At 35.1% G+C, this 21,859-nt stretch overlaps 1 protein-coding gene across 1 annotated transcript in view; it reads right to left on the bottom strand.

Moving 5' to 3' along the window:
• Positions 1-21,859, bottom strand: part of TINAG (tubulointerstitial nephritis antigen) — a 78,420-nt gene that overhangs the window by 30,211 nt on the left and 26,350 nt on the right. The window contains exons 6-9 of the mRNA XM_054569501.1: positions 19,063-19,213; positions 16,583-16,763; positions 15,041-15,086; positions 8,573-8,696 (exon numbers count right to left, since the gene is read on the bottom strand). Of these exons, the coding sequence (XP_054425476.1) occupies positions 8,573-8,696; positions 15,041-15,086; positions 16,583-16,763; positions 19,063-19,213 (502 nt within the window). The remainder of the gene's footprint in view (positions 1-8,572; positions 8,697-15,040; positions 15,087-16,582; positions 16,764-19,062; positions 19,214-21,859) is intronic.

Raw genomic sequence — 21,859 nt, 5'->3', positions numbered from 1 at the left:
ACAAGAGGGCAGAATGGTACCATTAGCGATGTGTGGCAATCTCTAGGTTTCTCTGGGCAGCATCCTCTCCTAAACATCCAGAAAACCATTGAAAACTATCTCTATTCTCCTCAAATCTCTGATAATTCACCTCTCCTACAACATTTCCCCCTCCAGATAACCTTACCTTCTTCTACTTCCTGGAGTTACAAGAACAAACAAAAACAAACAAACAAACAAACAAAACCAAAGGCATCTGATAGGGCTTTTCCTCAATTTACCACTACCTTAAATGTTAACAGTTTCACCAAAACCTCATCCTCTCTGCTTTCTCTTCTGATACGACAGAGTTACAATTCAGTCTCCCTCTAAGACCAATCTCTTCACATATTCTAAATTCCAACCCCTCCAGCTTTCAGCTTTCTAAAAAATCGTACAATAGCAACTTTTTAAATAAAACCTGCCTGGCTGCCTTTCCTTTTTTTTTTTGGTCTTTTCTAGCCAGAGATTAAATATTGGGGTTTTTTCCATGGCTTAGTCTTAACCAATCTTTCTTTTTTTCTTACTCTGTTCAGTCATACCTTCAACATGTATCTTGTCTATGACCTTGAGATGAGTATATCTGTCTTCTCTGACAACTATCTGCATTTTTGTCTCAAAGACACCTCAGAATCATCATGCATGATATTAAACTCCTCCATCTCATTGCCCATGTTCTATTCCAAATCCACATCATGTCTGCTAGCTTTTCTCCTAAAATATGACTCAAACCACATGTCTTCACAGTCATTTATTGGAAATATGCTTAATTTCTATCACTTTGCAGCATTTTAAAATGTATTTTGGGGTGTTCAGTTTAATTTTTAAACCTGGCAATTATCATTTATAGTCTACTTGAAAAAAACATCTTTTTTATTCTTTAACTGGTTCTTCTGGACAGTTTTCATGTTTGCTTTCCTTTCAGCTTCCATTTTACAATGATCTGCCTCTGCTATGAGTCACTACATAATATTTATATGTAAAAAAATTGACATTGTTGACATCAGACACACTCACAAAGTTTAGTGCCCAAATTTTAGTCCTTATAAAACACAGTTTGAATTGTCTAACAGCTATGCATCAATTAGTAGAATATAAGTTTGATGAGGATGAGGATCTGTATCTATTTTGTTCACTGATATATCTCTAGCACCTAAACCAGCACCTGGCAAATATTTGTATTCAATGAAAACTTGTTAAATAAATAAACTTTCACATAGAATATTATGAAACAATGGCAAAAATATGTTCTAAAATTATTTTATTATTCTCTTTTTGTAATATATGGACTATATCCTTAAAAAAAAATTGTTTCACAAGCAGAGATAACAATATTAAGAAAATTCAATGTTTATCCCAATTATTTCTTTTAATTTTCTAAAATTTATAACAGATATTTTTAAAATTCAAGTTTTAGTGATGATTCCTGATAATCATATGAAAAAGTAAATAGCATTAATGCACTATACCATAAACTTCTGACTTACGGATTAAAAAAATCTCAGACCCTTTTGTGGACAGAAATACTGGATGAACTGTGATAGATATGGAGATATCAATGGAATAGAATCACAGTATAGAGAACACTGGCCAGAATAAATACCTCAAATACCATATTGTTTTTTTATTGCAAGACACACTTTTTTCTGCATATTTTACTGTCTATAAAATTGAGAGCCCTCTAAAAAATCTATTGAGTTTCTTAATTTAGTTGGTAGTATTTTTTTTATTATTGGTATATAAAATAGTGCCAGTCTCAAAATATGACATTTTTATTCAATTAAATGCTTTTATAACTATAGTATCTATAATGGAGACAAACGGAGGTTTTGGAAAGAGAAGAGAGAGGAGTAAAATAAGATTATTAGCAGCAAAGAAAAACATTTTAAGTTTTTATCTACCTACCACAATCCTGACACTATACACACACACACACACACACACATTTGGTAAAAAATGCTGTGTGTGTGTGTGTGTGTGTGTGTATGCTGGATTTATATATATGCTGGATTCAGTTGTGAATGTATCTGCCTCATTCCCTAAACTCCTTAAGAATAGGACTATGTAGTAATCCTCCTTCTATTCCCCAGTGTTGGAGACTTGATAGAAGTTTAAATGTATTTATTCAACTAAGTTAAATATAATAGCTTTGTCTTCTACAGAAAAGACAGCAAATAGAATTTATTGCAATAAATTGGTAAGGTACTTCATAACAGTATATTATGTTCTCCGATAAGGAATATTAACTTACTTGGGCTATTTGATTACTCTCTAATTCACTGATGCATTAATTTTGTGCATGTAGTAATTATCGAATCAGGCATTACTAATGGAAAAATGAATTAAAATCTACTGTTCCAGGGCACCTAGCAATGCCCAGGTGACTTTAAATATTTCTGAAAAATAAACATAGGCTCTAAAAGTAAATTTGTCAGAAATAGTCTAGTTAATTGTCACACATGATATAAATTTATAAATGTTTCAATTTTCTAGGAGTTTATAAAAGTGAACACACTATTGCAACTGACACATTGAACATAGAAACAAGCAAACAGTATCAGAATGATTAAATGTAAATACATTCATATTTTGTACAACCCCAGCATGAACAAATTTAGGAGTAGATCGAAGACAATAGCCAGCATGGCTGAATAAGCGGTAGAGATGACAAATGATCAGTTCTAATAAATTGAGAGAGAGTCCACTTCAATGTTGGCATTTTCAGTGTTCTCTGAATGATAGCAAAATTATTTCAATCGCAAGTATATGGTAGAAAAAATTTTCTAATCAAGGATGTCATTAGAAAAGACAAAAATTGATAATGAAACATACATAAGAAAGAAAGTTTTAGAAGGAATGGGACTTCCTAACTGAAGGAAAATGAAATAGAGCTGACTTTTCAGTTACGGTAGCAGAATAAAGCATTTTTATTCCATTTGTCTTCCTGAAAAATCACTAAACAATTATGAATTTAAAAAACAAAAATATAACAAAACCCTCAATACTTTCTGTTTTTAGTGAACCAAGGAAACAGCTATAATTCCAAATAATGTTGAGTGATAACAGAAAATCGCATTTTATTCTCTACCAAAGCAAGACAAGATGTTGAGAAACAACACTCCTTGCAGTTCTCCACCTCCATCTCCAAACTGAAGAGGAAAAGTTTGCCTGTAAAAGTATGTAAAACAGTACAGAAATATCCTCTCAGTGTCTTTATAATGAGGGCCATGAACAAGCCACAGAAATTGGAGTATGTCAGTCTGTTCCCAGACCACCAGTGGGAGGTCTGCTGAGAAAGAAATTGCACTGGAAGCCCTTTGGGCTGCCAAAGTCCTGGCCAACCCTCCAGGCCAATGGTTAAAAGATAAAGCAAGCTGAAGCAATGAAGAACATACAAAGAACAGCACATTATAGCAAAGATAGCTGCAAGGGATGTATGGTGAGTCCCACCAAACACTCCAGGCTATGCACTAAGGGCGGAGTTGATTTAGCAAGAAAGGGTCCTAGAATTGCACACTTCAGTCAAATCTGAAGGGAGCCTCAGCTCCCTCAAGCAACTTCTCCTTACTCTCTTTCTTCTACTGTTAAACAAAAAGCTGACCTATTTAAAGATGAGTACCAAATGAGAACTAGCATAGAGCATATGCTGAAGAAAATCATTATTTGACTAAGAAAAGCATTAAGTATTTTATATCAGTATTGTAGTAGGTGGTTTGGCTACACCTGCTCTCATGGAGCTTCATTCTAGGAGGAGAGACAGAAAATATACATGGGACATACAAAGCTAATGAAGTTAAATGTATGTTATAAAGTAATAATTGCCATAGAAATTAATAGATCTTGTAAGAGGGATCAGAAGTGCTAGAGGAGAGGCCAGGGAGCAGTATTAATGAGACAGTCAGGGAATCTATACTGAACAGATGAGATATGAGCACATACTCAGTGGAGGCACAGAAACTAAGAAATCTGATGTCTGATAAAAAAAGAACATTTTAGGCAGAAAGAAAGACCTTGAGGTGTGGGTTCCCAAAACATCAAAGGACTTCTAGAATGGGTAAAACGCAGCACAGATGAGCAGAAACTGAGCTCAGGAAGTTGACGAGGGTACAGACAGGCAGATGTGGTTGGGGTCAGGGAGGACTCTCAGATCCTGCAGGGCTTTTGAGGGCCATTGTAAGGACCTTGGGTTTTACTCCCAGGGAAATGGGAAAGTAGGGTAGGGTTCCGAGCAAAGGAGTAACAAAATTTGACTAGTGTTATAGTAAACACTCTTGTTTCTCTGTAGAGAATAGACTTCTGAGGGCAAATAGCAATGTAGGAAGACCTGTTCGAAGCTACTTAAGTAATCCATGTACAGAATATTGGGCAATGGTGATTCAAGGAAGAATCGTGGTAGTTTTGATAGTAGAAAGTGGTTAGATTTTGGATAGAAGTTGAAACAACAGTTTCGGAAACACTGAAAGTGAGTTGCAAGGAAAGAAATTTCAAGAATAATTTCACGGTTTCCAGCCAGAGCACATGGAAGGATGTTGTCATCAACTAAGATGGAGAAAATTGATGATGTTCAGCAGGTGTAAAGGCAGAAATCAGGAGTTCAGTTTGGAAGTGCTAAATTTGAGCCACACATTAGGTATCCAAGTGAGGATGTCAAGTAGGCCATGGAATGTATGAGTCTGAGTTCAGGAGAGAGATCTGGGCTAGAGTTATTAATTCAGTTGGTGTCAGATTTAGATGGTTCTCAAAACCAGGATGAGCTCAGAGACTGATGAGTTCATCAGAGAACAGGTTAGGATAAGAGGGAGAAAAAGACCAAGAACTGAGTCTGGGGCACTCCAACATTAAGAAATATAGAGGTACAGGTAGAGAAAAAATAAAATTAAAAATTAGCAAAGAACACTGAAAAGTCACAGTTAGAAAAGAAAACCAGAAGAAAAAGATGGGTAGCTCTGCATTCTGACTGATAAATACAGCAACGTGGAAGTCATTAGTAACCTTGAAAGGAATGTTTTTACAAAGAGGAGCAAGGAAATAAAAATGATTGGAGGGGTTTAACAAAAAATAGGCAGAGAAGCAATGAAGAAAGCAAGGACAGATAAATATTGTATGGAGTTTACTGTAAGGAAAGACCATAAATAGAGTATAGAGGAAGTGGAGGCAAGTAAACATTTTTATTTTCACAGCGTATGAGAAATAATGGTAATGCAAGTATGTTGGTAGAAATACGGTTGATTACAAAGAAGAAAAAGGCAAAATTGCTTCTGCCTGTTCTTAAATAGTGGAAAAGGGTTTGAGTCTACACTACAGCAGAAGGGATTTGGATGATTTATGTAAGTGGAAAAAAGTAAGAGAAGGTATATGTTGAGAGATGGCTTGTGTGATCGGAGAGTTATTTCTGATTGCTTTAATCTTTTTTTTTTTTTTTGGTGAAATGGAACTCAAGGTTATCAACTAAGATCACGAGGGTAGAAATATTGGTGATTCAAGACAAAATGAAAGGTTTTGAGATAATCACGGAGAGTAGAACATTAAGCAGAATAAAAATCCAAACTATAATTGCCAGGCAGTATTAAATAATTTGTGCTTATAATAAAAAGTGAACTGAGCATTGTTATGGAGTTTTTTTGGCTTTGTTCAGATGCACAGCTACAGGTAAAAAACTGGCTGTACTTGTTTTGTTTTGTTTTTATATTTAACCAGGCTTGAGATTTTGCTAAGCCAATATGATGAATCAAGCAAGGGCAGAAGAGTCCAGGTGTGTGTGAGTGGTTATAATGAACTAGCATAGAATTTTAACTAAATGACAAAGGGAGTGTGGGAATCTAGAAGAGGAACAGTTAAATGGGGGACAGATTGAATGGAATAATTCATTGAAAGTATGTATGGAGCTGAGGGACAGCTGGGGTCAGAGCAGTAGAGGGAATGAACCAAAACGGGGAAATGACAGAGGATGAAATGCATAGATAAGAGATTAATTTTTTTTAAGTCAGGCAAAATACACATGAAGACTAGGAACTATTCAGGAAAACTGGAGAAGTCGGACATAGATGCAAAGAAATTACTGATACGAAGTTTCTGAATGCAGGTCAAAGACCTTAAAAGGCAACCAAAATAAAGGGAAGAGAAAAAATTAAAAAATACCTCAGGGGCAAAAGCCCTTTGGAGAATGAACACCAAATACTCCAATAAATATTCTGGGATAGATGGGACAGAGTGGAAAAAATCATACACAATGAAATATAAAGAAATATAATAAAATATTATTGAAACATAAAAGAAGATATAGAAGATTCAGCTATGTATAATATATACTTTTAAAAGATGAATATAGCTAATTCAAGGATGAAAGAAAGATTAATATGAGTATTTGAGTAAAAAAGGCCATGGCATTTATAAGGAGACAAAAATATCTGGTTGGTCAGAGATTCTTTTGCAGGAAAACTCAGTGCCAGAAACCCTGGAGCATCATCTATGAAATTTTAAAGATTCTATAGTCCCAGTATTTTATACTTATTAAAGGTATTCCTGAATATAAAGGAAACAAATACTTTCACATATTTGCAAGAAATTAGAGACCATAATTATTAAGAAGGAACCCCTCCTGATTTAAAATAAAATTCACCCAATAAAACAATTAATAAAATTACACTCAAGGTCAGAAAAACCAATGTCAGAAGATGTGTCCTTATCATTGATTCCATTAATATGTAAGAAATTATAAACTATGTATATTATGATTGCAAAGAAGAGTGCAAATTTTGTAATCCCTTAATATATAAAAATAATATCACTAACACATATGTTATGAGAGGAGATAATGTGGGAAGAAGTATAAGAATGAAGAATGTCCTCATCTTGTCTGTTAATAAATCAATAAAATCTGAAGTTGAGATATGAAGTTAAAAATGAATTATTACTCTAACCACTAATTCTTTTAATATATTTTTTTCTTAAGTATAGAGGGTTCTTTTAGAAATTAATATCCTTAGGTTGAAGAATCAAAAATATCTTATTTCACTAAATTCAAGTAAAATTAACCTGAATGTTAGCATTATAAAATACCATTATTCTATATTATCTTTCTATTTTTGTCTAACTTTTCATCAACAGAGAGGAAAACAGAGAGATTTACATGACATGCTTTTCACCAACTGTTAATAATGATTTTGGAAATTTAATATGACTAACTGGAAAAGTAAAACACCCAGTGGTTAAAGGAATATTGAAACACTGCCATTCTTACATACTGCTAATAAATATTTTAGCGAAATTTTCCTTGTCATAAAATTTTCAGTACTTTAGTATCTCACTTTCCTATAAAATATATCTACTTATCTATCTGGCCATCTTTCTCTAAAGTTATATATTTAGGAGATATATAAACTATTCCAAACTCTCAAGAGAGGTTATCACTAAAATAATGAAATTATCTTTAATTTTTTCCCTCATTGGTAGATATTTTAATATCCTACATTAACTTCAAATATATATTTCAATTCTAAGATGCACATATTTTCACATCCTTGAAATCAAGAAAAGACAAAAAAATCAGTAGTATCTTAGATTCAATAAAATGTAGTGATTTTGATAATGGAAATATGAGAGTATTTCACATAAAGGAGGTACACGATTAAGGAGACATTGCAGGTGACAACTGGTCTACGTACCTTAGAATTGAGTCAGAGACTTTGTTTCAAAAAAACAGTAAGAAGAAGCTAACAGTTAGGTTGTAGCAGAGGTTGTTTTTGTTCAGGTTCAATCAAACTTAAACAGGAAGGACATTTTCAATAGAAACGAAGATATTCACAATAATAAGCAAGATGAGAAAAGTGAGGGCTTGGGATGAAAACAAAACAAAAAGCCAAAAAACCTTTTCTAGAGATTTCATATGAATTGGAGTGAGGCATGATGAGAAAAAACGCCTTGCCCAGTGGGCAGCCAGAAGGACACTGGGAAGGCACTGGAGAAAGCGGTCTCAGGTGGCCCCACTCTTTCTGAGTGGGGTCCGTTTATGAAATTACTTACTATTGAAATGTAACTAAATTTTGAACTGTTTCTTGCCCTTGCAGGGCGGAATGCATTTTACTCACAAATTTGCTAAATATTAATTTCACAATCCTCACATAAAAATAAAAATTAAGCTTATATTGATTTAAAAGTGACCCTATCATCTCTTCCTGCTTAATCGTTACCATTTATAATTTTTTTAAAACCTTTTCACCAAATTCTAACACATTTTGGATTTCTACCCTTGTCTCAATTATTCATAGGTGAAATATATTATTGAAATATATTTGTCCTTGGAACAGATTCTTAGGACACAATTACAAATAAGTGAGAGGCAGGAAATGGTCATTTTTCCCAGAATTCTGAGTTACCCTTTCACTGAACTGAACTTTAAAACAATGACTAAGGAGTGTTAAGGCTTAGATAATTTTAAAATTGTATCAGACTCTCTCAATACAAAGGGGAATTTTTGTATATAAATACACTACATACACTTGTTTAGTTTCATTTTCCAAAAGTGTTAAATGAAGATTTTTAAGAATTGCCTTACCCAGTGAGTTTGACTGCATGTGTTCGAAGCTTTCGGTATTTTTCTGATTCTTCATTTGTGCTGGTGACATGTCTATATATCCCTGACTTATAATGGAAGAAATCCTCATGGACTTGCATTATGGCTAGAACAAAACCCAAGAGATAAAATGATATGGTTAAAACATAGAATTTTAAAAATTCTAGATATTCCCAAGAAAGAATGAGTGGGTAAATTGTTAGGAGTAGTATTTTTTTAATTATATTTTATTGATTAAGCTATTACAGTTGTCCTGAAATTCCCTTCTTGCCTCCATCCACCCAGCACCCCCCACCCCCTCAGGCAATCCCCCCACCATTGTTCATGTCCATGGGTCATGAACAATGAACATGTAAGTTCTTAGGCTCCTCCATTTCCTGGGTTCATGGGTCATGAACAATGAACATGTAAGTTCTTAGGCTCCTCCATTTCCTGTACTGTAATTCACATTCCCATGGCTAATCTGTACCTACCTATTTGTACTTCTTAATCCCCTCACTGCTTCACCCATTCCCCCACACCCCACTGCCATCTGGCAAACATCAAAATACTCTCTGTATCCATGATTCTGTCTTTTTTTGTTCCTGTTTGCTTAGTTTGTTTCATAGATTCAACTGTTGCTAGATATGTATTTTTTGCTGTTTTATTATTCATAGTTTTGATCTTCTTTTTCTTAAATAAGACCTTATACATTTCATACAAAAATGGACCGGTGATGATGAACTTGAGATTTTTCTTTTCTGAGAAGCTCTTCATCTGCCCTTTAATTCTAAATGATAGCTTTGCTGGGTAGAGCAATCTTGGCAGTAGGTCCCTGCTTTTCATGACTTTGAATAGTTCTTATCAATCCCTTCTACCCTGCAAAGTTTCCTTTGAGAAATCAGCTAACAGTCTTATGAGAATGCCCGGGTAGGTAACTAATCTCTTTTCTCTTGCTGTTTTTAAGATTCTCTCTTTGTCTTTAACATTGGGCATTTTAATTATGATGGGTTTTGGAGTGGGCCTCTTTGCATCCATCTTGTTTGGGATTCTCTGTGCTTCCTGGAGTTGCATGTCTATTTCCTTCACCAAATTAGGGAAGTTTTCTTTCATTATTTTTTCAAAAAAAATTTCCAGTTTTCTGCTCTTTCTCTTCTCCCTCTGGTACCCCTATGATGTGAATGTTGGACCTCTTGAAGTTGTCCCAGAGAATGTTTATACTATCCTCATTTTGGGGTATTCTTTTCTCTTCTTATTGTTGTTTTAATTGGTTGTGTTTTGTTTCCTTATGTTCCAAATCATTGATTTGATTCTCAGCTTCATCCACTCTACTGTTGTTTTCCTGTAAATTGTTCTTTATTTCAATTAGTGTATCCTTCATTTCTGACTGGGCCCTTCATTTATGCTGCTGAGGTCCTCACTGTCTTCCTTGTGCATCCTTATAATCAGTGTTTTGAGCTCTGTCTCTGATAGATTGCTTATCTCCATTTCATTTGATTCCTTTTCTGGAGTTTTGATCTACTCTTTCATTTGGGCCATGTTTCTGTGTCTCCTCACTTTGGCAGCATCCCTGTGTTTGTTTCTATGTATTAAATAGAGCTGCCTTGACTTGGTATCTTGATAGTGTGGCCTAATGTAGTAGGTGTCCTGTAGGGTCCAGTAGCATAGCCTCCCTTATCACCCAAGCTGGGTACTCAAGGTGCACCCATCATATGGATTGAGTATACCCTCTTCATGTATTTGAGCCTTGGTTGCTGTCTGTAGATCAATGGGAAGGATTTACCCAGACCAGTCAGCTGCAAGGACTGGCTGTGACCACTTACCACCAACCTCTACCCTCCTGGAGGATCATCTGTGCAGGTGCAGGGTGGTGGTGCTCTGATGTGATCTGTAGCTGTCCATTGGCTGTGTAGATTCAGGGGTTTCCTGGATGGTACAAACCAAAATCATCCCCCATCAGTGTTTTGCCCAGGGCCACCCTGCCTGAGCTATAGAGCAATCTGAGATGGCTGCTACTTGTGCTGGGCTTGGAGACTCCCAGTTGAAGCCAAGGTGTGAATCCAGGCTGGCTGCTGCTAGTGCCTGGCCTGGGGCTCACTGAGGCCAGCCTTTGCTTGTTTGAGAGGTTTAGGAAGTTTTGCAGTAAGAGCCAAGACCAGCCATTCATATGGAAAAGCAGTTTGGGTGGGCTTGTAAGTTTGGTCGGGGAGAGTCTCAGGGGATCTCCAAGGCAAGTTAAACAGTGTAAGCCAGGTTGATGGAGTCTCAGATAGGGCACCAGCCTGCAGACGGTGTGGCTCTGTGGGGGGAGGGGTCAGAAAAGGGACAATAGCCTCTGCTCGCTCTGATGCCAGATACTTCAGCATCTCCCATATGCCACCGGTACTCTTCAAGCTGCCATGCTGGTCTGGAGCCTGAGCTCAGCAATCTGAGTAGGTGAGTCCATGCTGGGATTCTTCCAGAACTGCTTTGGGCTGCAGAAGTTTCTTTCATTGACTCAATTTTCACTCGTTTTTGTAACCATAAGTTGTGGGGACTTATCTTCCTGGCACTGGAACCCTGGGCAGGGGGCCTGGTGTGGGGCTGGGACTCCTCACTTCTGAGATACCCTTCCAAATTTTTATCCACCACATGTGAGTGTGGGACTAGCCTGTTCCATGTCTGTGCTCCTCTTAACAGTCTGGATGGATGTGACTTCTTTAATTCCATAGTTGTCAGACTTCCATTCCACTTGATTTCTGATGGTTCTGAGTGATGGCTGTTCTATATTTTAGTTGTAATTTTGATGTGATTGTACAAAGAAGCAAATCATGTCTGCCTACACTGCAATCTTCACCAGAAGTCCCCCAGGAGTAAAATTTTGGAAGAGAATTTGCAATACAGCCTAATTTTGATTTCTACTTAATGTAATTGGCTGCAATATTTTCTTTTTTAATTAAATTTACTGTGGTGACAGCAGTTAATAAAATTATTTCAGGTGTACAATTCTATAGTATATCATCTGTACATTTTTTGTGGGTTTACCACCCCAAGTCAAGTCTCCTTCCATCACCATTTATCCCTCATTTACCCTCTTCTACCTCCCTCCTCACCCCCTTTCCCTCTGCTAATCACCAGTAAACACTGTTCTCTGTGTCTATGAGTTTTGGAGGCGTTTTTGCTTAATCCTTTCACCATTTCCACCCAGCCTCCTCCCCCGACACCTGTTGGTCTGATCTCTATGAGTCTGTTTCTATTTTGCTTGTTAGTTTATTTGGAGAGCATTATATTAAGTGAAATAAACCAGTCAGAGAAAACAAGTACCATATGATATAATTTATATGTGGCTGCAATATTTTTTTATTCTCTAATGAAAACAGCTTTAGTTGTTTGAGTAGTACTTAAGTATACACTATACCTTTGAAACACCATCTATTCTTAATTGATACAGGCACTATTACCAGCAGGGGTGTCTAACCCATGGCCCGTGGTCACATTCAGCCCAGGATGGCTATGAATGTGGCCCAACACAAAATTGTAAATGTACTTAATACATAATGAGCTTTTTTTTTGGTTTGTTTGTTTTCATTAGTGTTTGTGTACTTAATGTGTGGTCCAAGGCAACTCTTCTCCCAGTGTGGCCCAAAGATGCCAAAAGTTTCGATACTCTTGAGCAGGAATTGGGTCTCTTGCAGTGAAGAACCAATACACTTGGCTAGTGATTTGCAATTTCTCCATTAATCTTAGGCTTCGCCACAAGCCTCTTAAAACTCCAATTAAGCTAGCAGTGAAGGGTGTGACTGGCACACTGGGCTTAAAGTAATTGTCCTTAATCCTTAGAAATAAATACAAATCTTTCCATGGTGAGCTAATAATAAAAAGCAAACCCTTAGCAAAAGAATTTCATCCTCCCAGGTCTGGAAAGCTAAGCCAATGTTGTATTCTTTAGAAAGTAAAAGCTTATACTTTATAAAGCTCTTCTTCATTCCCCCACCGAGATTACTTCTTTTCTGCCCTGTGCACTTTGTTGAACAGCTTGGTCAATTCAGGGTGAAGACTTTAAACTTCTCTTCTAGAAGATGTGAGCAGCAAGATAAGTATACCTTCATAACTATGGTCAATGTTTGCCTATCTCATAACTGTAAAACCCTTGTTTATCTTAGTTTGACATGCATTGTAAATAAAGGAACTAAAGTCACTGGCTAAAATGAAGCTTGTACTCCAAAGTCATATATAACTTTTTAATGTTCCATGCCTTTTCTGGTACTGTTAAGATATTTTCAAAACAGATTTAATTTTTTTATCAACTTTAAAACATATTCCCATAGGTTTTTAAGAATTTATATAACTGTAGTGCATGCAGATCTTTGCTTTTGTTCTCTTTTCTAACCTAAACTTATTTTTAATTCTACATATTTTAGAAGAATGCACACAGTGTTATTTATGCAGCATTCTGCTGCCTTTTACATCCTTTTGTGTTGAGACTGGAGAAATACATAATGTTAGCCAGGCAACAATGGGCAAACAATCACATAGCATCTACAGAAAGATGAGTTAATCAGCATTTATAAAAATGGGAGAATTTGCTAGTGGTTTTCATCTTCAATAGAACCACAGGCTTCGTTAGCTTTTCCCAACTCTCTCTTAACCACCATGAATAAAATACATTCTTCATTGCTGAAAAACACTGCCAACTAAAGAAAAATGGGTGAGAAGTGACTACAATAAACTTGAAGGTGGTTTCTTCCTTCAGTTTCTGACACCAAAACAGACTTGATGAACCCAGAAACATCTAACTATATAAAGTACTGCAGTGCAATTTTATTTTTGGACAACTGCGGCAATCTTGTACAGAATTACCATAAGCAGGTGAAGCTTGCCTTCATTGCAGCTCTATCTTTTACTCCTGGCTCAGGCTGGCAAGGCGATGGGTTCTCAACAAACATTTGTTCAATGGGCGTTGAAAACTTTGCATTTCAATGTTATTATTTTGAAATTGTATCTATTTTTTACTTGTTAGGTGAAATTCACAAACATTTACAGTATATGACTATAAAAAAATACCTAAAGTGTTTGTAGTTTTAAATGATAATGATCCAAATATCTTTTGACAGAGGGGAGAGACAGAGAGAAAAAGAGAGAACTTACAAAAGTAATAATGATCTGAAGATTCAGAGAAGTTAAATAACTTGCCTGAAGTCATTTACATAGTAAATATCAAAGTTGCATTTTTTTAGTTCATCCTTGAGTTCAAATGCCTGCACTCTTTCAAATTTGTCACACAAACTCCACGAACTGAAATACACATTTAAATTACACATGAATTGCCCTTCTCTTATAACAGCCAACAAAAGTGACACAAATGTAAGGAGACAAAAATATTTTTATTCATTTGTTGCAGGTTTTGTGTAAGGTCCCATTTTCTTTAAATTAAACATGTTTCAGGATATGTTTAGTGTAAGCTTCAGTTTTTCAATGTGTTAAGTGGTAATAACAATAAATGCTAATTGTTCCAATACAAAATCCATGGTACCTGCTAGATGTTGAATCAATACTAATTAGGTCAGCATTCAGCATTTCAAAAAGAAAAACTGGCCAATAAGTCCTTAGATATACGTTAAATATTTTAAATTTAAGTTGTGGTTTATTTAAATTTCTTTGCTTAATTTAAATATATTTGGTTTCTCCTACTACACTGATAGTATACTTTGGGCCTTTTAATGTTCACAACCTGAATTTCCATTTTATGCCTTCTGTATTTCTTGTTCCCTGCTCTTCAAATCAATGTTTAGTACAGAGAATATACACTGTGAATGTATCTTTAGCTACACCATTGATGCAAAATAAAATTAAATAAGTAAGTAGAGGGACTGTGTATCAGAGGTGATATCTTAAAAATCAGTCAATGTACAGTAAATATTTTATTTTTTATTTACTGTTAGTTTACTATCCATTATACATTTACAAAATTGATCAAAATACAAAGCCTTTTATAAAACACAAAATCATACTGTCTTACTTGATTTATTTTGAGTTTATAGAAAAAGAAAAGTATCTACTTTATTTCTACTGCAAAACCTTGATTTTTTCCAATCCATTACCTGATCCATTTAAACTGATGGTGAGAAAATTTCTAACACTATATATGATTTTTAAATGTGACTGAACAATTAAATGAGCTTCATTGCTTAGCATTTTATGTTTGTCTGCTTGGTTCATGATCACTTTGGAAAGATTTAGCAGACTTTCATTAAATGTGTTATTAATATTTAAGTATTCAATTTATGGATGAATCTATTTTCTTAAAATAACATGACACCTAATGAGGTTATTAGGTGAGCATGATTGCACTGACCTAAGAACTGATGAACCCTTATGAGTACTCTAAAAGTAAAAATTTTCTTTCTTGTATTAAGTTCCTTTTACATGAGCTAAAATGTAATGTTTATTAAAGGAATAAATATCACACAATCACACTTCATCCAAGCTTACCTTGAACCGGTCCATTGTGCATTATTTCTTTCATTATTTCAGTTTCCTAGAAGGAAAAAATATAATTGATCATGGTTATTGTTATTGGAGCATACTAAATCCATTTTCTGGCGTATGATAGATGTTGTACAACCAATTTAGGAGTTATACAACCCAATGTGCCTTGACCACTTGCTTTTAATCATACTTTGAACTACTCATATGTGAAATGCCCCATTGATGAAATTGCTAAAAACAAGATACACCCATTTATTTCATTGACTTTAACACTGATAATAATTTTAGAATTGAGAGAGAATGTAATAACTTTTTATGGTCCCAAAACATAATTAAGTTAAAACCATGTTTAATCATTGGTGATAACTGCCATCTCCATTCCTTTGATCACAGGAGCAATTCCAGATGCATGTTTAGTGAAGTTCCTCAGTATACAAATGTTGCTACGCAATGTATAATGCAGCCCTTAGTAAAGAGCCAGGTTACTCATTCATTCATTCATTCATTCATTCATCTATCTATGCACATGTATCACAGAATATACATCGCAGGAAACCAGGACAGAAACAAATATTGACCCTGAATCTATCCTCAGTGTATTTACATTTTGGTGGAATAGACAGTAACACAACTAAGTCCATTACAAAATGATAAGTTCTGTTCTAGAGACAAGTTCAAAGTGCCATTGATACAAAAGAGAGAGGGAAATTAATCTTACCTAGGAGTCAAGAAAACCTCACAGAGAAGATCAAGTTTTGACCTGGACCTTGACACATACATGGGATGTTACCAGATAAAAAAAGGTGGGTGGGGTAATCATTTGGGTAAGAAGAATTATGTCTTGGCTAAGTGGAGAAGCATGAAAGAATGTGGTATATGGCAGGAGCAGACAGTAGTCCTTAAATCAGGTGCATTATGGGAGGGTGGAGGGTTAGATGCTGGCCACACAAGAGTCTGTTAAAGCAGTAGGTCAGAACCAAATCATGAAAGTCTGTGTGTCATGGTAAGAATCTTGGACTGTATTCTACAGGTAACTGGAAGACAGTGAAGGTTCAGAGATTCTGAAAGTGAGGTTTGTGTAACATTAATACAGTGGGGTAAAATTTGCCAATGTCTTTAACACAACAAACTGGAATCCAAGGGCATCTTCTTCCCATTACAGCTATGTCTACTTTAATTATTTTGTGGAGGAAGGAAAAAAAAATGACACAATGAGCTACTACAACAAATAAAATGTCAGTAAAAAAGGGTTTAGCTTTATTTGTCAAGTATATTAATTAATTAACACATAATTTTAAAACTCTATTTTCATGGACATTTTTAATGTAACTCAGTCATTTATACTGCTAATATTAAAAGATCAGAAATCATACCCAAATGGGAAGTCTTTAATAAGCACTTTAAGAATATAAAAAATTATACCTTAAAACATAACATTTTCTTAGAATGTAATAGTTTTAAATAGTTCTTAGACAGTTTTAATAACAGCAGAGCTATATATTTTGAGCAGGTTAACTACTGTTAATTCTTGCCATTTAGACTTACGTTGGAAGAGACTCTGTATGGAGGAGAACACTGATAGATCCTATTAGATTTCTCGATGTTGTTGGGACATGGCTTTGTGGCTTGCCGTTTGCCCCGCCCATCAGACCTACTTGCCATGGCACAGCCATTACTGGTAGCATTCTGGTCCTTGAAAAGTGGGTAGCATGCATGGGATACCAGTCTATGAGGAATAAGCAAAAAAGTAAAAGTAATATTTAGGAAAATGCTGAAATATCCTACCTATATGCAATTTTACTTAATTAAACATTCTGTTTACTTACATGTGTAACTTTTAAAATGTTGACTGATTCTAAAAGAGGAGTTCACTAATATTACATTCTCCTTCACCTCCCTCTTATTTCCTTATTATAATTTTTAAAATCTTGCTTTAATCCACTTAAATAAGTGATTCTATCTACATTATAGAATCTCCTGGAGATGAAATGTGTCAATAAAATCTGTGGTAATATTAAATGAGGAAGTACTTCTTCATTCTGCATCTATAATTACAATGTAGAAGAGCAAAATTTAATGTAAAAAGAACAATACATTTTATTATATTTATATGGGGTATTCTGATAAATTATATATTTTAGAATTAAGGGTATTTTTATATTTTTATTAAGTTATAAATACTCTGTCTTAAGGCTTCAACTATTGCATGTCTAAAGTTCATGATACTTTGGAGAAAGAGTGTATGTTAATATAATACTTAAAGTTAATAAAGTTGAAAGTTATCAAGATACTATATAAAAGATAAAGAACATAATTTTAATCTCAAATTTTGAAGCTGAACATAGAAAAGTATAAGTTATTTGGCTTATTGAATAGAGAAGCAGATGGTAACAAAATAAAACAATGGAATTGGTTTTATAGATATTCAATGTTGCATTGGCTATAGAACTATACAATAGGATTGGGTCAAGAAAATTTGAAAGTGTCCACAAGAGTAAGAAAATCTAGGCAAAGAACATAATGACAGCAAAGCCATTAAAAACACTAACCACTTCAAATAAAAATCTTGACTTAAATGGGATGAGTATTGTCCATTGAATTGTGTCATCGCAAATTCACATTAAAGCCCTAATACCAAGTGTGATGGTATCTGAAGATGGGACCTTTAGGAGATAATAAGCTTTAAATGAGGTAATGAGTTTGGGGCTCATAATGGGATAAGTGTCGTTATATGGACAGGAGCGTTCTTGCTGCATCCTATGAGAACATAGTGGAAAGGTAGGCCAGGAAGAGGGCTCTCTCCAGAACTGAATTGGCTACACCTTGACCTTGGGCTTCTCAGCCCCTAGAACTGTGAGAAATTAATGCCTATTGTTTAAGACATCCAGTCTATGTTATTTTATGTAAACCTAAGCAGACTAATACAATGAGATTTAGTTGGGTCTCTGTGATCATTTTTATTTTTAACCTCCTAAAGGGCTTTAATTTTTATCGTAGTACAAAACAAAAGCTAAACAAGCACTAGTACACCAGGAAGGTATCAGCCCAAGTTGTCCATTTTAAGTATTGCCTTATTAGGCAAAACATATGAAAGAAATTTTTTAAAATTTATTGCCACTTATCAATATCTGATATCTACTCTTTCATAGCACATACCTGCTCTATAGCAGGTGCAGAGCACTCAGTGGATGAGGAAATAAATGATGAGCAGTACATATGTATACCACTAGCTATCACCTGTAGTTTACTTAGTGGATTAACTTGGCTCTTAAGTAGATGAGCTCTCAAAGTAGATGCAAGGGTGCTATGTGGATTATCAGAGTTCATGAGAGTAAAGAAATGCAACCTGCCTTTTCTTATCAAATGGGATGGGGACAATTAATGATATTGATGAACTGAGGCAACTGTAAATTACTTCTTTATCTTATCCATCTGATTCTTAATCTAATTTACCTAAGATAATTTACTCATATACCTGGGTAACGGAAAATTTCAACAGAAGTATCAGTGATATCAATTACTGTATTTGCTCCACGGGGATTTAATAGAGCCATTTATCTCACAGCAACAAGGCAATGCTTACTTACGTCTTTCTATTAGTTTACCTAGGAAGTAGACATTCTTTAAATAATTGTTTCCAATACCTCATAACCTCCACAGATACCAAATATAACATATTTATATAGATTTAGCATATATATTTGTACATTTTTGTATAAATTTGAAATATATATATATTTTTCCTTATTCTAACCCTAAGCAGCCCTCATAAGAATCCTAGAAATAGCCCTGGCTGGTGTGGCTCAGTGGATTGAGCACCAGCCTGTGAACAAATGGGTCACTGGTTTGATTCCCAGTCAGGGAACATGCCCGGGTTGCAGACCAGGTCCCCAGTAGGGGGCACTTGAGAGGCAACCACACTCCCTCTTTTTTTCCCTTCCTTCCCCTCTCCAAAAATAAATAAGTAAAATATTTAAAATTAAAAAAAAAAGAATCCTATAAATACATGTTGGGCAGCTATTTACCCACGTTTTCTCAGGTACCACCAAGCCCTATCGATGCTTCCACTGTTGCATCCATGGCGGTTCTTGGCACAACAAGAAATCAAATTCTGAGGAGACAGATTGGCTGTGTATCGCCCCTTCGACTGAATTGCTATTCGGTCAGCAGCCACACCTGTTTCAAATAAAATATTGGTTAATATTCAAATGGCATATGATTATTTCTAATAATTTGCATACCTTTTTTTATTTGAACATAACCTAGTCTTCTAAACTTTATGCAATTTAAAATTAAGGCAAAATATCATTAATATATTTATATATTCCAATAACTTAACTGTATCATAATTCCAGTCATAATTTTTGCCTGATTTTGGTATAGTTTCACTGTCTTAACAGCTTCAAGGTTTTTCTGCTCCCTTATTTCTTTCATGTTCTATACATTTCTGAATTCTTCATGAAGAAATTAGTCAAGTGAAATTCCTTTAGGACCAGGGCCACATGTTACTTACATTTCTATCTCCTGCACCTAAAACAGTACCATACATATAGTCATGAGCAAATTATATTTTTTGAAGCAAATGTAACTAAGCTAAGGAAATCAGAAAAACTGATCATAGAAATGTTAACTAGAAATTAATCTATGTTAATCTGATATATTGGAATAAATTGAATTCTTGGTTTTTAAACTGATATCTAGTTTAATTGCCCACAAGACCATTCTTAAATTATCCAGGTAGTATGAGTCCATCTTATAAAATATCCAAAAGCTACATAGCACACTTTTATGCTTATTATATTCTTGGAAGTCACGATCCTAATCTTATTTCAGTAGACACTGAATCCATGTATATGTGCGTGTGTTTGTGTAGGTATATATATGCCTTTTATGATTGAACCTTATATTCTTCTGTTTAAATAATTTCCTACCATGGTTGTTGTTAATCAATTCATCTCTTCCCTAAACACATACTTACTGACCATCTACTAGATGACAGCTGTGCTGGGCACTAAAAACTATAATGATGAACAAGAAACAAGAGAGTCATAACTAATCAATCAGTAGCAGAAAACCATACATGTTTTCATTGTGATCATGCTACAATGAGTAATGAGATCATGAAAAAAATTGGGGTGGTGCCATTTTGGTACAGGTTGTTTGTTTTTGTCTGGTATAGTCTCAGTCTTGATGTTTAATCTCTTATTTTTAATAAAAGGCAGCAAAATCGTAACTTTTCTCCTATCCAACCAATTTTCTCAGGAAAAGTTATTGTTTTTGCTCATCAAAATTGTCTGGGTACTAAAGTTCTTCAAGGTGCTAATTTAAAATCATTATAAAATAATTTATTTTAAAATAATTCAGATGCATATATATTTCTGTATATATATGGTTTGTATGTAATTATAGCATATGCACAATTCCATAGTACAAATGCAGGCACATTTCAGATGTGCAACCTATGTTCAATCTAAAACCTCCTCCTTTCTTCTCAATTCCCAACTACTATTGTGCTAGGATATGTTTCACAGGAGCAAATGACATTATACTACCACCTCTACTATTCTCAATAAAACAATTCCCTTCTTCATAGAAGAAAACTGAAATCCTTTGGTGCCTAGACTTTGAATACAAAAGTTCAGAATCAGATATAAATTTTTGAAATGTTATTGTAACTATTCTTTGGCTCAGAATATACTTTACAATGTAGAGAAAATGATATTCAAGAAGTCAGAGACCTGGTTTCCAGGATCATTTCTGACGCCGCTTGACTTTTGGCTCTGGGTAAGTCACCTTATCTATGTGCCTCTTCTATAAAACCAAAGACTTGAAAAAGGTGACCTTGAAGGCCCCTTCCAGCCCCATGGATCGGGAGATTTCAACTAAAGGATAAATATTTTAAAGTCTGATGGTATGTAATATGTTGCTCTTATTTTCTGAACATTTCTGTTCAGAAATGTTCAGAAAATAAAAGCAACATTTTCTGAACCTCAGTGAAAGTTGAAGCCAAATTCACTCGAATACTTAGGAAGGGTCATAAGATTGAAGAATGGCTCAGTTTAACAAATTGTGTTTCAGCGTCTTCACAAACACTTTTACGGTGCTCTGCCTCTGAGACACACTTTATTATTTTCTCTGCTTATTTCACTCTGTCTCCAAGTTGGATCTGTGGCTTCCATCCCTCCCACCATTTCCAGCTCCTTCACCGCTTCAGCTTTTCACATCTTGCCTGACTTTTATGTCACTGAACAACTATTTATATATGTATATATTTTTAATTCTTATTTATTCCATGTTATAGCTTTGAGCTCCTTTAAAAGATACTTATTGTATTTTAATTACTACTTCTTCATATAATTTTCTAGCACTTTACAATAACCTTGTTTCTTCTTTTCTTTACTTAACACTTTATTTTCCACGCTGAACACACAGGGTATAAAACTGTGTCCCCTGAAACCACAAAAGTCTTGAAAACTCCTTCTCTGTTGTTTTGCTGAATTAGACATGGGGACAAATGCAGACTTAGTCCTGTGCTGACACCTACTGAGGGTCTGTGACCTGAGGATTCCAAAACGCTGTCCAGACCAGCCTGGCAGGGTTTTTCTCAGCATTTCACCACCCCTGCCTTCCCTAAGGCAGCTTCAGAAATACCCGTCCAGCCTTAAATTAAAGCAGGATTCTCGCATAACACCTAGGAGGTGTAGTACATTAACCACATGGGTATAAAACGATAGATAAATTATCTGATTAAATCTCTCCCCACCCATCTGGATCAGGGCTCACAGAGGTTCCCCTGAGTATGCCTAACACGGTGAGGACAAA

This window comes from Pteronotus mesoamericanus, unplaced genomic scaffold (assembly GCF_021234165.1).
Source record: "Pteronotus mesoamericanus isolate MK-2021 breed Mesoamerican mustached bat unplaced genomic scaffold, CSHL_Meso_final contig_20, whole genome shotgun sequence".
Lineage (NCBI taxonomy): Eukaryota > Metazoa > Chordata > Mammalia > Chiroptera > Mormoopidae > Pteronotus > Pteronotus mesoamericanus.
The sequence above is the reverse complement of the archived record's forward strand: the minus strand, read 5'-3'. Positions and strand labels throughout refer to the sequence as shown.